The following is a 16,507-nucleotide window of genomic DNA, read 5'->3' on the forward strand; positions in this document are numbered from 1 at the left end:
AATACAGTACAGCTTCCCCCAAGTGTAACCATGCTCAGCTAACACTTTGCAAAACTTTACTCTAAACCTGATTTCCAGAAAAAGTGTATTTTTACTGATGTAATGCCTTTCTGGATATGTACTGTATTTAGCTACACTCTAAATAATTATGTTTGTGTTTTCTTCAAGTTGGTTGTATTTGTCTGCTATATTGTTACTATCGATAGTCATTTTCTTGATCTTTTTCAAAACTATTTTATCATGATCTTTTGTCTCTTCAGTAACCTTAAAATGCCACACTTTATCAAACCACAACACAAATCAGAAGAGATCCCATGCTGTGTAAAAGTCTGCACTGTGAGACAGAGATGCTCTTCTGAGTATCTACACCGTATTTAATTTATCAAGCAGAATTCCAAACAAAACAATTCCTTTCTGAAGTAATTTTTCAGTCGTCAAGAATGTAGCAGTTTAAAGTGATGCTATTTAGTATCTGAAATACTACTTTTAACTTCTGTTTGTTTTGGCATTTGTTGAACGCAAAACAGAACAAACATGGTATTTTTTTAAGGTAGCACATTTTAATTTTATACTGAGCAATCCGTCAATTTTTGTAATAATCGTTGTATTTATAACTCAACTCATAACTTTGAAACACTGTAAAGGTGGCAGGACTAGACAATTAAATGAAGGGAACAGGCTTCATCGTCAGGCAGTGCAATGGTTTTTCATTTTTACATGCAGCATAGGAAAAAAGTGGAAGACTGAAGGGAGCTTAACATTAAAAATAATGTATTTCTTTTTGAGTTTGTGCAAAGGAAGTGTTTGCATTCACAAGCAACCATTATAACTCAAATCATACATCATTAAACATCAGACCAAATAAAACTGTAAATAATAATGATGCTTATTATATGCTGACCTTTAGCATGATCGAAATGTGTCAAGTGTTAGGGCTTTGGTTTAACCTTTTTGGCTGTACACTAGGAATATAATAACTTAAAAATTTGAATGAAGACATCATTACATTTTTAAGTGTAATACTTTCTAGCACAGTGCTTAAAACATGCTATTTTGATATCAGTTCATGTCGGTCAAAATCATTAAGCAGTGAAAGAGGTCTATAAAAAAAATCACTTGCTTTATATATTACAGTAAATGCGATTTTATCATATTAAAAGTTCTGTTTGTTGGAAAGTGAGCTCAAAATTAGAAAAGGAATACAAAATGAATCTCTCCTTCCTACTTTTTCTATTTAAGCTTCTTGAAGTTTCTCCAAATTGGGTTTTAAATGCCAATTAGGAGGTTGAATGTAGTAAAATAAAAGCAAATGCAACCAAAATGGCCTCACCTTATGGCTGGTTAGGCTTCTGAGGGAAAAGCTGAACCTTTGCTCTGAGCAAAGCTTTGAGAAAAATATTCAGCCTAATGAACACATTAATTAGAACCATAACTATTTATAAGATGATAATTAGAAACGAAGCACGGTAAACTGGGTTTTTCCTGCAATTAATGGAGGATTAATTACTGAAGGTAATGAAGTGGATTTTTTAAATGCATTAAGGTGAAGTACAGAGATGTGCAAGGCTTTGTGATCACCACATAATTATTTTGGACTGTTTGAGCATAGCTGAAATGAGCTGGCTAATAAGCATCATTGCATCATTATATATGCACTTAAAAAGACTTGCCACCAAAATGACTGCCTAATTATTTCTAATTGGCAGGACTCTGTGTTGTCATTGAGCTGTTTGTAGCCATTTTAGCGTTCATTTAACAATCCTTAGGGCCATGTGATAAAGGGAAAAAGCTTGAGGTACGGGCTGGCCTTGACTGGCACCATTGATCAATTTTGGTGGGCTCCAATTTGAAATGTGTTTGCTTATGCAGAGGTCAAAACCTGAAGTAGTTTGAGCGAAGTTTGGCTTTTTTGAAGCTACTTGACAGCGTTCATTTACAATTAGCAAAATAATTGCATCTTTCACCCTGTTTAGATTGCCATATGACACAATATTCTTTCATCATTGTCACTTTTTATGACATTGTAGTAGTTGATGGAATCCAAATATCCAGTTCTTGAAAAATCCTCACCCCATGTCCCTTCCTTATAGACTCAGGCCAGCTCCTCATGTTGGTTACTTTTAACACTGAAGTATGTTTCAACACATTTGTCTGCTCTGCTTTTGATTTGACGTTGAGTGAAACTTTATAGCCAAGGACAAACTTCTTATTTAGGGCTTTTAAGAAAATCTCTGAGGAATCAGTCCTTATGCATTAAGAAGCAATCCAATAGAATAGTTAAATTTTCTAGAACACTGATCGTTACAGTGATCTGTATTTCTGCTGCTGACAGATGTATATCTCTACAAGGCCAGTCTTTAACTAGTAGAGTTAGCAGTAGCAGTATTGCAGCATTTTGTATTTAAATATTCATTCATAAATAAATATTATTATTATTTATTTATTTTATTCTCTTTCCAGTACTGTTTAAAGGTCTGTTATTAATTGCCTGGTGTATGTGTTACAGACATAGCAGATTTAAGGTGTTCCATATTTCTGTTTCTAAACTGCATTAAGATAGATTTGAGTTGACATCTTGTTAAGTGCCTGTCTTGAAGACCCTACAAAAGACAAGTTGTCTGGTTGAGTCCTAATCAAAGCCATCTGTGGGATTTTGTCAATGTACAAATGTCATTCCACTGGTTTAACAGAACAGCAGTAAAGCAAATTGTAGGCTAATAAACTGAAAGATTTGGTATGTCCTTTTTGTTGGAAGAATGTGGTTCTAATTATTGATGTAATATTTAATTTAAAAAATACTAATAAAAACATTGGAATTGTGTACCTCTTCAAAGAATTGGAATCACACTTTGAAATTAATGAAACACTTTACTTTCTCAGTTTTCTTGAATTCTCCATCTCTACAATGCTGCCAGTTTCCATCAGCATTATAGACACTGGAAAAAAGTTTGCATTTTTTAAGAAAAAAAAAGATGAGATGAGAATATTGAAAGTTCATTAGTGGTAGTAGAAATTGGGCCCTATTGCAGATATTACTTTGGCCACTGTTTAAAAGTCAGCATCAATTGTCTGCCAGCATTGTCTTCTCACTTTATATAACACATGAGGGTCACTAGTACAAGCTGGAGTATACTGTATTCTTGTCAGTAGTGGGATGGGAATGGCTGGAGGCAAAGGAGATGTACCAAACTGATGTAATTCATTGTGGAAATAGCTCAAATAATTTTGATGCTGCAAGGAGAGAGTTTGAAAAGAAGTGCTTTGAAAATGAATGAGTTTATCCATGGCTTTTAGTGTCCCTTAACTGAATTACTTCATACTGTGTGTGTGTGTGTGTGTGTGTGTGTGTGTGTGGACAGTGTATTTGTTTCAATTTGTGGATCTGTATATGTAAGTTATCATTTTAATACCATCATACATCTATATTTTCTTGCCTCAGATACACATTTCAAAAAGTTTGTGATTTGCTTTCTGCATGTACAATAACATTTTTGTGAACTCCAAGCCTTGACTTGGAGAGAAATGAGATGCTGTTTGAAGCTAGCCTTAAGCATTATTAGGCTGTTATCGCTCACCAGTGGGGCACACGACATGCCAACTGATGAAAATCAGTACATTTTTTGATTTCATTTTTTTTTGGAAGAGTTTACACATGGCATTGTAGTAAAATCTGGTATCTAAATCAAAGTATAACAATTTACATTACCCTACCTTAGCACAGTATCTGGCTGATGTACCAAAGAAACAAACACGGAAGATACCACTCCTTTTTCCCCCTCATAAGACATTTTGTTCAGCACCTCTGCCTTTAGACAAAGATATTCTGCTTCACCTAATACTTCTCGTCTTATCAAAAAGCACTGACTTCATTTCCTTGGATCAATGAAAATTAATAGTTTCTCATTTTATTAGTCCAATATTCCAGATGTAGTATATATTTAATTAAGTGTAGTTTCCTTTTGGTGATGGTATGTGTATCTGTTTTGTGTCGTGCATTCTCTCTAGTTTTACAGTTTTGCACATGTTTTCTTTCAGCGTTTATGATTTTTCTTATACTAGAGTTGTGAGGTTTTAAATCACTTACGCACACAGCATAACAGTCCACATTTAAACAATAAAATGCTGTTAAGGAAAGTCTTCAGATCTGGTACCACTTCATAAATATACATTTATAAAAAAAAATGATGTAGCCTAAGAGCACACCTGCTAATTAAAAACACATTTCTGAAACTTATTCTTAAACCTGCTTGTTTGTTCAGTCCTTTAGCTCTCCTTGTACAGATGGCTCTGGTTTAAGTAATTATGCGAATTGAGCAGCTGCTAAATTCAGGACAGCTAATTTTGATCCTCTTCTTTAAATTTCAGTTGATTACCTGTGAAGAAATTAGCTAGTTAGCACTTTTTCGGGTAGTAACCTGCAGTTGACCTTGAGTTTTTTTTTTTTTTTTTTTCCTTTCCCCATCCACCCCCAAAACCACCCCCAACTCCCCCCCACTTATTTTCCCGCTTTGGACTATAGTGAGTTGACAAAAGTACTAATGCATTTTAAAGTAACAACTTTCTTTTCAACTACTGGACACTTGTGAGATTTGATATTTGTGCTTTAGGGTTACTTGCTCTCTGTCGAGTGAGGTTTGTCATCTGTGCGGGCTATCACAAAATGCCAGATTGCAACGAAATGGTGTTTTCTCAGAAGTTTGTTAACATATGGGTTTATGTGGATCTGAGAAGCCTTTGAAGATCTTTGAACTTGACTAAATGACTTAACCTTTGCCTGGGTGGGTGGGCACCATGTCTGCTGCTAGTTTTTCTAGCTTGAGCTTCCTGCACTTTATGTATATATGCATATATTTATTAATTTTAGAAAATTCTCTAATAGTATACATATTCAGAATTTTAATTGTGTACTTTTGAAGAAGCATTCATATTAAACCTATCTGATTATCTTGTGTAGCATGATTATTTGCTATGGGTGACTGTAATTATTCAGACTATTTGTGGAAATTGAAACGCCAGATAATGTATCTCCACTTGGAATGAGGAAACAGCTTGGATGATCATTTCAACATCTCTCATAATTAAAGGAATATCATGAATTAAACTTATGTCTGCTTTATGTTTGAAGAGCACTCAAAAGTAATACATTCTGGATACTTAACATATTTGCATTACATTCAGCTAGAAAGTAACAGCTGTTTGTGTGGATAGGAGTTGTCTGGCTTGCCAGCAAAATGTGCATTATTCCACCAAGGTAGTTTGTAAGTTTTATGTAAAATGCTTTTAACTAGGTTTGTAAAGCTTGTTCGCAAGCCATGTGCACGTTTTTTGGAAGATTTCACTGGGTATAATGAAGCCACTTTTTTTATTTTTTATATTTCATGCTGTTCATAACACAAATTCTGAGTTACAGCAGGCAAGATCATCAGCCTGAGAGCTTGTTTAGGCAAGTAATGCATTTTGTGTCACTTTGCTTTTGATCCGGTGGGGTTGTTGTTAAATTAGGTGTTACTTCAGATTTCACTGCAGATATTTTTGTTTTGTTTGAATTGTACACATATGTGTATCTATCTATTTATATTTGCTGTCTTCTGTGGTAAAGATTTCAAGTACCTGAATTTAGTTGTATCAAATTATTCAGCTTGTTATATTGTTTTTATTTTACTGTAATATAATGACATTTGCTATAATTAAATATATACAGAAGCATACTTGCATATTTTTTTTTAATGATTTTTGATACTAATTTCAAATTTATCCCTTGTGGAAAAGTAAAGAAAAAGAATGTCACAGTAGTTTCAACAGTATAAATAATGAAATTATCAAGATCTTTATTCCAGTAGGCACACAACATTAAGTTTATCCTTTTTCCAGCGCAACTAGTATCATATAGCTACCATTAATGTATGATTTTCTATGAAAACGTGTTAGCAGAAATATAATATAGAAAGATAACGATACACAATCCACCTTTATACCCAGCGATATAATTATCCAAACGGGTTTTGGTTAGGGATCATATCCATGCATGTGGGGGGTCATGAGAGATAAGGTGGTGTCTGCACAGCAGTAATTACTTTATTGATAATTCACTGAGAAAATTGCCCCAGCCAATAGTGCTAGGAAGATTTAATGGATTGGCTGAAAAATGGTTAGCCTTTAATAGAAATGAAAATATGTTCGGGCCATAGGGAGACATTCCCTTAAGAGATAAAAAAAAAAAAAAAAAAAAAAAAAAAATGTTAAACAGAAATATAGAAAACTGTTTATCTGTGCTGTTCGCCTTAACAAATTTACTCCAGCCTTAAATTAGCTAATAATTCTCTAAGGGGAACGTTTCAGTAATGAAATTGACATTTAACTGCATTCCCGCACTCTATTAACACTGTAAATTTAATTTGTTACTTACCCAGGAGTGTACTTGCCTAAAAAACATAAACAGATTTACTATTTATTAGGTTTGCTTGGTACCGTACTGTTGTGTACTACACAAAGGCAGCTACGTTTGTGTGTTACCCAAAAAATAACAATAATGGATGCATTTCAATTAATCATTCAGTACATATGCAATAGCCTATTTCACACAACATGGTCTGAGGTTTGCCCTAGGTTCAATGAGAGAAGACTAACTATATGTTTACATTACCACTTTAAAAAAAAAAAAAAAAAAAAAAAAGATTCAGCCGGAATATATTTGCAGTTTGTTGCTAGTATCTATTTCAACCCCTGCATAATGACTGAATGTGCTCTTAATTCAGTCAAGCCTTTTACTTACTACATGTCTGCCCTTTGTGCATCATTACTGCAGGTTTACATGTTATCTGTCCTCATTGTGGATCTTTGAGTTTCACTGCAATGCAAGACTAATAACAAAACAAGTAGACTGCATTTCTAAATCGACACATCACTGAAGGTTGTTCCTTTCTTCCCACATTGGTGGCATGGTAGTGATATTTTGTAATGCTTCTTACAGCATGGAAACACTTTCTTTATGCAGTTTTTGTTGTTTATTTCCCTCCTCTCCTCTTACCATGAATATGTTCACTATGCTTGGCAAGCGTTATGGTGTTTGTTTCTAGTTTGCATTATGCTGGTTCATTTTCAGCAGCTGCTCACAATGAGCATGACCGACCTGATTGTGACGTGTATCAGAGCTCCAGGAGCCCTGGACTCCCTGACACTTGTCTTGCTTGCCAGGGTTTACTCCCTGTCAGCACGGTGCCTGTCTGGGTAGTTGGCAGGAAGCGCTCATCTTTACAGTGCTGGGAACACCCGCCCCCTTTCTCTCCTCCTTTACACCCCAGAGGGTGGAGCCACAGACACCGTGACAGTGGAGTGGCCAACTGGTGCTAACTCAGCATTTCTGCTCTCTCTTCATCCATGTGTAATGTGAGGGCCAGCCTAGTGTGCCTCGGGCGGGTTCAGGGGAGATGGCCACAGTGCCAATGCTTGTTTACTCTTTGCCTCAGTGGTGACCTTAAGTGCCCCCCCTGTAGTTTTAAATCTGTAACACCACAAATTGAGACCCAGGTCTAAAATGAGCCGGAGACACAAGCTGAGTTTCAGTCCTGCATCCCAGGTAAGAGGGTGGTCTGGTTGTCTGCTGTTTCAAACCACTCCACCATCTGATAGATCCCTTGGATGTCCTGGAATATTAAATTTGAAGCTATTTTTTTTTTTTTAACTGCATTTTTGAAATCTTTGTTGAAAGAACCATAACGTCTTGAACAAACAACAGTATGGTGAATGTTTGTATTAGCACTTTGAACATTTTTTAATTGCTGGTAACAATTCTTATGATGAAAGGCTGAACCTTGTATAGAGACATCTTTATAGCATAACCGCAGATGATAATTCAATAACAAGCAATGTAAGTGTCATATTTTTCAATAAGCTTCAAGCTGACCGCGTAACTTCACCCATCATCCAAGGCGCATCAATATATCGTACTGTTTAGTTTGACATTTTGCTTCCTTGTACCTTTCCCCTTTTTCATTAAGGACCATATTGAAAATTACTTATCTAAATCAATAGAAGCGTGAATAAATAATTGTGAGCAGTCCTGCTTGACAGCTCTTGGTTGAGTGTCAAATCTTCCAAAAAACTGGAGGTCAAATTCATAAGTGGCCCTGTAAATCCCTGCATATGGCATAGCTGTTTGTCAGAATCGATAGCTTTTACATTTAGTTATACAGAGCAGCCCCTAATTACCCCCTTCTGTTTAGTCAATCAGTTTCTGATTGTGTATTTAGCTTCTCGATAGCTGACCAGTGCTAAAACAACTAGCCTATAGATAATAATGAGAAAATGAGTTCTGAATCCCTTAATGTCCCTTAACGCAATAATGTTCATGCCTTGTTTTCATCAAACATAAACTTCTCAGTTGGCAGGTTCACAGGTCACTTGTATTCATGTACAGGAATTGTGACATTTACATGGAGTTTGTATGACCAATAATTCGTTTTAAAAAATTTTTGTTTTGTTTTGTTTGACCTGTCTTATGACCTGTTTTTATGTTAATAAAACAGCCAACAAATAAATAAATAAAGGTTTATCAAAAACTTGTTTTGTAAGCAAGATTTTACTATGAATGCTGAATAATTCAGATGGCTTTCAGTGAAGTGTAGTTGCAGTGCAGTTTTGAAAGGCTTCATGAATATTTACAGCTTGTGGCCTTTGGATAAAAACAATATGTGAATGTTACATGGATTCAGGAATACTCTAGTCTGTGTTGCAAGATTGGAGTCGTGGTTATGACTCCATTACCAAAGGGGGGTATTTGTTCCATTGCTCGATGAAGACACTGCAGGTATAACCTTAAACAAGATCCCTCTCCCCCTAGTTGCTACAGTTGCATGCTGTAGATCTCTTACCCTGTGATGAAGTAGAATCCCATCCAGGCATGTTGAAGGCTGAAGGGTTAGACCTTGGCCTTATGAGCCACTTTGACTACTGAAGGAATCTAGCTGATGATTGTTTGAATGCTTTGATCCAAAAAGTAGTACTGAGTTGCTGGACTGTTGTGGACCGTGCTGGTGTTCTTTTGAAATCACACTAAGCATGGTGGTGTTGTGCTGTCCCCCCCCCAGGTCACGCTCTCGTCACCGCCGCTCCAAGAGTCGCAGCAGCGGGAGGTCCAGCCGCAAGAGGAGCCGCAGCCACAGCAAGACCCGGGAGGGCAGCCGCAGGAAGAACCGGGACAAGGACAAAGGGAGGGACCGAGACCGAGGAAAGGAGAAGGAGGCTCGGCATGACAAACAAGGGTAAACGATTATGTCCTAATGCCACTGAACATACTCTTCCCCAACCAATAATCCAGCAAGACAGAAGAATATGCTTCTTACAGAAAAGCTAAGTTGATTAGGTATAATACTTCACATGGGAGAGCCAGCAGATCACAGCTTATTTGTATTTTTAATTCGTCTTTGTTTCCAAGTTTGCCAATACAAGATTAAGAAAGTTTTCGCCTGTTAATGTGTGTGTCCTTGGAACAGGTGCATTATATGAAAGCAAAGATTTAACTTGGTCAGGGCTTTATAGTGCTCTGCGTGCTTCGCTCCCTGTTCTACACATCACTACTGCGTAATGCAATTCTCCGGTCACTATAAGGAGCTGGGAAGGTGTCAATCATTATGACAGACGTGCCTCAATTTTGCCAAAAGAATCTACCTTTTCTTCTCTCTCACTTGTCATGAGTGACTCGGTATATATTGGAAAAGTAATGAAATTATTTCAGTTCTTTATTATGCTTGATTTCAAAATGATATTTATTGATTTATTTTTTTATTTTTTGGGGGGGTATGGGGTTATGATACTTTTCATATTGATATCTACTGAGTAAATAAAATAGACCACCTCAATAACTCAATACCTTGCACATTTTCTTATTCCTTAATTACCTTGATAAAAATCATTATTCTTGTGAGTGACCTTATGCATTAGTGGAAGCTTGTGTAGGAATGTGAGAACTGGCCTTTTTTTTTTATGTAACCATTTTTGTTATGCCAGGGAGGCTTTGCATATACAGAGCATCGAACAAGATAGCAAATAGAGAAAATAGACCTTGCAGCAATGGAAAAATAAATAACAAATCAGTGTGCTGTATCATATAAGCAATACGATGTTGCCTTATTGTAAATGGTGGAGATGACTAGAAGTAAACCTTAATTTTTTATCTTTGTTGTTGTGTTAAATGAGAGAGTAATTGTGGAGGTCATGAATGATGGAGATTCTCTGCTGTTTCTTTAAATCAAATGGCACATGAGCGATGGATGAGTGACTGCTTCCTGACAACAAAGTATATAATTGAAATCCTCGAGAGGGACCATCCTGGGCCTCTCGGTCTCCTTTCGAATCTGTCTACAAGGATTCTCAATTGCGTCATATTGTGGTGTTTAGTCATGATCAGAACTAATGTCCGAAGAAATCCAAGCTGAGGTCGACAAACTCATTTAATTGTGGCGGAAGGTGCGTGTTAACTCTGGTCATGAGGCCATACTTCTCTCTGGTGGTTCTGTTATGCCCTAAATTCATTTGAGTGATTCATTGCTGCATTCATTATAGTGATTCCCATTGTGGAAGTTATTATAGGAAGCCAACCTTGTGTACTGTGGTCAGAATAGGCTGATGTATACAACCTGTCTGAGAAGCTCAGTCATGTGGCATTGCAGGGATACCCTATTCAGAGTTCTTCTGTGTCCCATTACACTTCAGTAATTATAGCACTGGGGTAAACCTATTAGGTGTTGTATTTATTTATTTTAATGTATTCACATTTTCCTTCCTACCGGACAACTTTAAATTATTTATTTTATTACGCACAATTAGTTGTACAAGGAAGTGAAATATCCAGCTGTGAAATAATTACATGATATCCTCACGAATGGCAAAGCCGTTATTTTTGTACCCTTTAGCTCTAGTGCACATCCAGATCCTTCCACGGGTTGAGGCCTGTAATTATGACATTTTTGTTGGCGGAGAGCTTAAGTGGAGCCGCATTTATAATTAACCCCTTTTTTTTTTATTTTATTTTTTTATCAACTTCAACTAAAGCCATTAGTATAAACCAATGAAGTAATTATGACTTACTGCTAAACCTCATGCATGTAAAAGCCTGTTTATTATATATTTTTTTCACTCTTGTAATAACCAACATTAATTTACAAGATGTTTATGTGCTACCACTTTCACTTAATGTTGAAGTCATGATCGAAGGGAAAAGGTTTCTGGTAACCCTGTTTCTAGCAGCGAAGCAATATGATCCATGTTTTAAACTTTTAAAGTTTGCAGCCCCTGCGTCCATGGGAAACTCTTACAGGAAAACTGGAGAAATTAGAGGCAGAATGTATTTCTATTTTAAGTGCCCAATACATGCTGGCAAAATTAAATCATAAACGGAACTTGGAATGCTCAAGCTTTGCCAATGCGAACATGTATACACACAGTCCATTTAACATACAGAAATCATTCCAGTTGTGTGAATCCTTACATTCATATGCTTTTTATAAGTATGTACCATATATAATAATATTATTGCTTTAATTTAGACCCTTCTAGGTGATAACATGTATCAAATATGAATCTGCTCAAAGCCTTGTATTTAGTGCATGCAAGCATCATCCTGTAGAGGTTTGAGACATTTAAAATATTTACGGTGAATTTCCGTAAATGACAGACACATGCTTGACTTGAAACGATACCTTGTGTAAACTCAATTTCAATTAAAAGTGATGATGCAGCCTGGCGGAGTTCAGTTCAGTTCCGTTCCATGTATACTGTTAGATGATCGTAAAATGTGCAAAATATTGTAATGCATTTAAGGGAAACAAAGGGGGAGAGTAAACCATTCATGATTTTAATTAAATTTAAAATCGTCTAATGGAATGTTGTAGCTTCACTTGAAATGTTCATATTTTATTTATTAATTAATTGATTTATTTGAACCTGGGTTATTTTCCATTGGAATGTAGAAACTCATGTCAGGGGCTGTTATATTAAGATTTATTTTAATGTGTAAATTCTAATCTCTTTCAGAGATTTAGAAAGGGGAGGATGAAAATGCATTTAATGGAAAAGTGTTCCTGTAGGACCAGTGTGTTAGAGAGCACACTATCCTACTTCTCCCATGACACTGACTGGGGTCTCCTAAAGGAAGTGGGAATATAATAACCATTCTCTGAACTTGAGCAGTGTATTCAATAATTTCTAATTTAAGAAAGCTGTGTAACAAAATTAAAATGAACAGAAGACCTTGTCTCTGTATTTATAGCTTGGTCGTAATCTACCAGAAAGGCAGTGCAGTAGCGCTTGGTGCATGCTCAAAACCATTAGTATAGCATTTATGTGATGAGGAGTCGATTTTCTGCAAAGGCAAGTCAATCAAAGTGTATCTTAGTGGCTGGCTTTAAATGCATCTCTATCCATAAAGAGATGTGTACCTGTCGGGACTGAATCACATAAGCTAAGTTCTTCTGGCGGCTCTGTGTCATACTTTGTTAGGAGAAAAAAATAAATTGATAATTATATTCCTGAAAGAGTTCGTGAAATTCCTGAAAATGGTTGACTCCTAACCTCACCTTTTGTTATGTCAGTAAGATCAAAGTCAATGCAAAATTGTTTCTGGTTGATGGTTATTGCTGTCTCAGTTCTGGGAGTTTTGGTGACTGTAGTTTTGTCACCATTTATCATCTGCATGGATGCATACATTGCGCATGAGACGGAAGTGTCAGAGTTTTGGAGTTTGACAGCAATCATACATTCATTGACTGTCATTCTCTATTCCCCTTTTCTTCTCCTTGCAGCAGGAAGTCATTATGCTAATTTCACCTTATTTGCATACAGGTTACAGAGTTCTGCAGCATGAAGCATGCTCTGAACCCCTTTAAAGTGTCTGGTTAGATCAAAGCAAGTCTGTATGATAGCTGTTGTCTGACACCAAGCTGTGTGGTGTTGTTTTCATTAAACATTTATCACACTTCTAGTATGACAGCAGGCAACTTTGTGCTTGGGTAACGTGTTTTCATGCAAAATTTATTGAAAAAGACGAGACATTGTAAAGAGATCTTGTTGCCTTTCACCAATGGCAAAGGGTAAATGTTTGATTGGAAAGAAAGAAGTGTGCCTTTGACACTCCACTACACTTGTTAGACTTGACAAGGGTCACGTGGGAAAAGGGGAAAATTTGGAGTGGTATGTTTACTTTCTTGTTGAATGCTGGCGAGCAAACAAAACATGTGTGAGCAAGGGCTGCCGTGTTTATTTTAGCAGACCTCAGTCTTTTAGGTTAATCTTTGAACATGTCTAAAAACAATATACGTCTTCTTGTTTGTTTTCCTCTATGTGCATCTCTCTATCTAAACAGATACATTAACTTCAGTGAGGCAAAGAACATTCTCTGTAATAGGTCACTTGGAGAAATGACAAGTGGTTGTTCTGAATAAATAAATAACCCTTTAGTATAGTAAGCTACTGTTAATACAAGGTTTTGGCACAGGACCAAGAAATGTATTGCAAAGTATTTGGCTTTTATCAGTTAGGATGCGTTCATATGATGCATCTTTAATGATTCACTGACTCCCGAATCAGTTGTGAAGGGCACAATAACTTACGCTAAGTAATTTTTTTTTAACTAATAGAGTAAAATGGTTGCTAATATCATTTTGGGTTTTGCATAATAACAAATCGTATGCAATGTCTAGCCGGTCTTTATTTTGAAGAAAGCATTTAATGTTCAACGTGAGTCCTACTATTGTTTCTATTCTGCAGACGCAATATTCTTCTGGATGAGGAGCTTTCATTGATTATTAAGGTTTTCCCATTGTTTCAAGAAAAGCCTTTGATCTGAGAACACTCCTTTCAAACTTTGTAGTATACTGGGTTTTTTTTTATTCGTGTTACAGTGACCTTTGTATTATGAGGATGTACTACTACAAAGATTTAAAAAAATAAATAAAAAATGACAAAATACTTTGTAATAATATACCATACAAATAGTTATAGATAGAATGATAAATAAAATAGCGGGTAAAACAGACAGTTTTATATGTTCTGCAGTGTTCCACATAGGTTGATATTAGAGAATCAGTTTGGTCAACATCTTTTTGTTGTTTTGTTACAAGTTCATGCAGATTAGATATAATACTGTTATAATGCAAACACGTATCTAGATCTAAACATCAGTTTATTATAGTAAATAATACACAGAGAAATGCTATTGCCCAGTAGCCATCATTTGTTTTGATTGTATTGTATGAAACTCTAGTCTCCGATTGCAAGACTTTAGGCTGTGTCTGGAAATACTTCAAACACGGATTGGGTAGATTGCCTTGTACTGAATTAAATCAATGAACTTTAAGTATCTGCGGTTTCTGGAATATAGCAATATTGTGGCCACAAGCATTTTTGGATAGCAGTAACGGGAAACAACTCCCTTCAGGTTCGTTTAATTACGTGTTGCATGCTTACACATGATTACTCCTTCCTAATGCAGAACATCGGGGAATGAACCCCAACTTCAGTGGTCTGTGCCGTCTCTGGTGTACGGAGCGTGTTTCATACACACATCCCCGTTGTTCTTCTTAATTTTAAAGAGATCTGTCTGAACATGCTTTGCTGCCCCTTGGCAACAATGTAATTTAGTTTTTTCTGCTAATAGGCACACGTTAAAACACAGAACAAACAGCTAATGATACCAAAAAAAGTATATGGAGTACAGAAGCATAAAACAACTAGCTCATCATCAACAGTTCTATGATCTCTTCATCTCACCATTTCTTATATTATTTATGAATTGATAATACACTTTAGTTTAGTGAGAAAAGTATTTTGACAGGTGATATTTCTAAGGAAAATGTTGACTATTTTTCTTTCAATAAATGTGTGTGTTTGTGTGTTTATATATAGACACATACACATTCTTGCCATATTCTTTGTCAAATTAGTGAAGAAAAATATCCATCTCAGAAATAACAGTAACACAAACCGTGGTTGCAAACTATTCCATAAACATTTCATTCCTCTGAAGCTAACTGTAAAATGTATTGGCCCTGGCAACGGCGGGCAAAGGTGCATACAATGCACCCAGAATTGGAGAAACAAAGCCTGTGTCTGATGTTACACTCACACAAGCTTTGATCTCTTTTCACAGTTCAAAATGCTTAAGAAAAACAGGATACCACTGACAGCGAGTCGTAATTCTCCAAAATAGGACCTATTTTTTCCACACACAATTTCTCAGCATATGGTTTTGGGTTTGCACATGAAATACCTGCTCATGGCACCAGTCATGTTCCATGTCTACCTCCACATAATTAGCCACTCAGGTAGGTATTGCTGTCTTGTTTCCTACTGCTCTTACACACAAGACAGGATACCTTTCTGCCTGTTATTCTCAAATTCACTTTTAACTTGGTTACAAAAGACTGGAAACGATGGTAAGAAATGTGGGGTTCTTCCAAAAATATGAGTTTTTGCCTACGAGTTTCAGAACTGGTTCTTTTTCTTTAGCAATAATCACATGCTGTTTTTTTCTTTTTCCCCTCTGAATTTTCTATTGTACTGCTGTAAGTGGTGTCAGTGTCACTCATGTGAACAAGGTGGCGTATGGTGTTTTTGCACTCTTCTTAACCTCGCCACGTGATTCCTGAAATAAAATCTCTTGAGTTTTTTTTTCCAAAACCAACTTAAAATGGTCTTATAGTGTACTGCATTTGAGATGGGAAGGGTTCTGAAAAGTAGTGTATTGTGAATTACAAGAGGACTACCTTTTGAGTGTGGTCTTATGTGTTTAAATTTTTAGATTATTATTAAATGTTCTCTCCATGAGGGTTGTGTATCTCCATTTTCTAGGTGCTTTTGAGTACATCTGTGCAGCTCTCTCATCTACTGTCATACACAGTCCTACTTAAATCATTAATGCCAGGACCGTCTAATCAGAAGCTTACCCATAGGCCTCAGGGATCAGGCCAGTTTTCCTTTCCAATATTGAAGCAGGAGGGCACCAGGCAAAACATATAAACCTGGCACTGCTCTCAGCAGATTAATCTCTTTGCTGTTTGTCAGTTTTGGATTTTGAAGAAATACATTTATGTTTTTTGGAGGGGGGAAGAAGAATAAATAAAATAAAAAGTTGCATCGCATTACGATTGTGAATTCTGAACCGATTAAACTTGAAGGGAGAATATTATGTTGAAGTAATTTCCCCTGTAGTTTTGACATGTTTATTTATTCTGTGATTGGTGTCTCTCTGGGAAATACTTCCCCTCCCTTCTCTCTCTAGCTGCTAGATTTGGATATAAATACACAACTAGAAAAAACAAAACAACAACATGCCTGCCTTTTGTTGTTGTGATGATGTTGATTCATTGTATCAAATATTTGTTATCCAACCCAAAGTGGATATGGCACCCTAATATAGGCTCTTTGTGCACATTGTGTCTTGCGGCTGGACTGGATCATGTTAATCTGGTAAGAGGCGCCCAAAGAGAGTGATAGGGAGCTGTGACAATCCACT

At 36.3% G+C, this 16,507-nt stretch overlaps 1 protein-coding gene across 3 annotated transcripts in view; it reads left to right on the plus strand.

Annotated features, from left to right (window-relative positions):
* Positions 1 to 16,507, plus strand: part of rsrc1 (arginine/serine-rich coiled-coil 1) — a 111,199-nt gene that overhangs the window by 9,538 nt on the left and 85,154 nt on the right. For all 3 annotated transcript variants that reach the window (XM_066709339.1, XM_066709338.1, XM_066709341.1), the window contains exon 4: positions 9,087 to 9,260. In XM_066709339.1, the coding sequence (XP_066565436.1) occupies positions 9,087 to 9,260 (174 nt within the window). The remainder of the gene's footprint in view (positions 1 to 9,086; positions 9,261 to 16,507) is intronic.

This window comes from Amia ocellicauda, chromosome 7, assembly GCF_036373705.1.
Source record: "Amia ocellicauda isolate fAmiCal2 chromosome 7, fAmiCal2.hap1, whole genome shotgun sequence".
NCBI classification, from domain to species: Eukaryota; Metazoa; Chordata; class Actinopteri; order Amiiformes; family Amiidae; genus Amia; species Amia ocellicauda.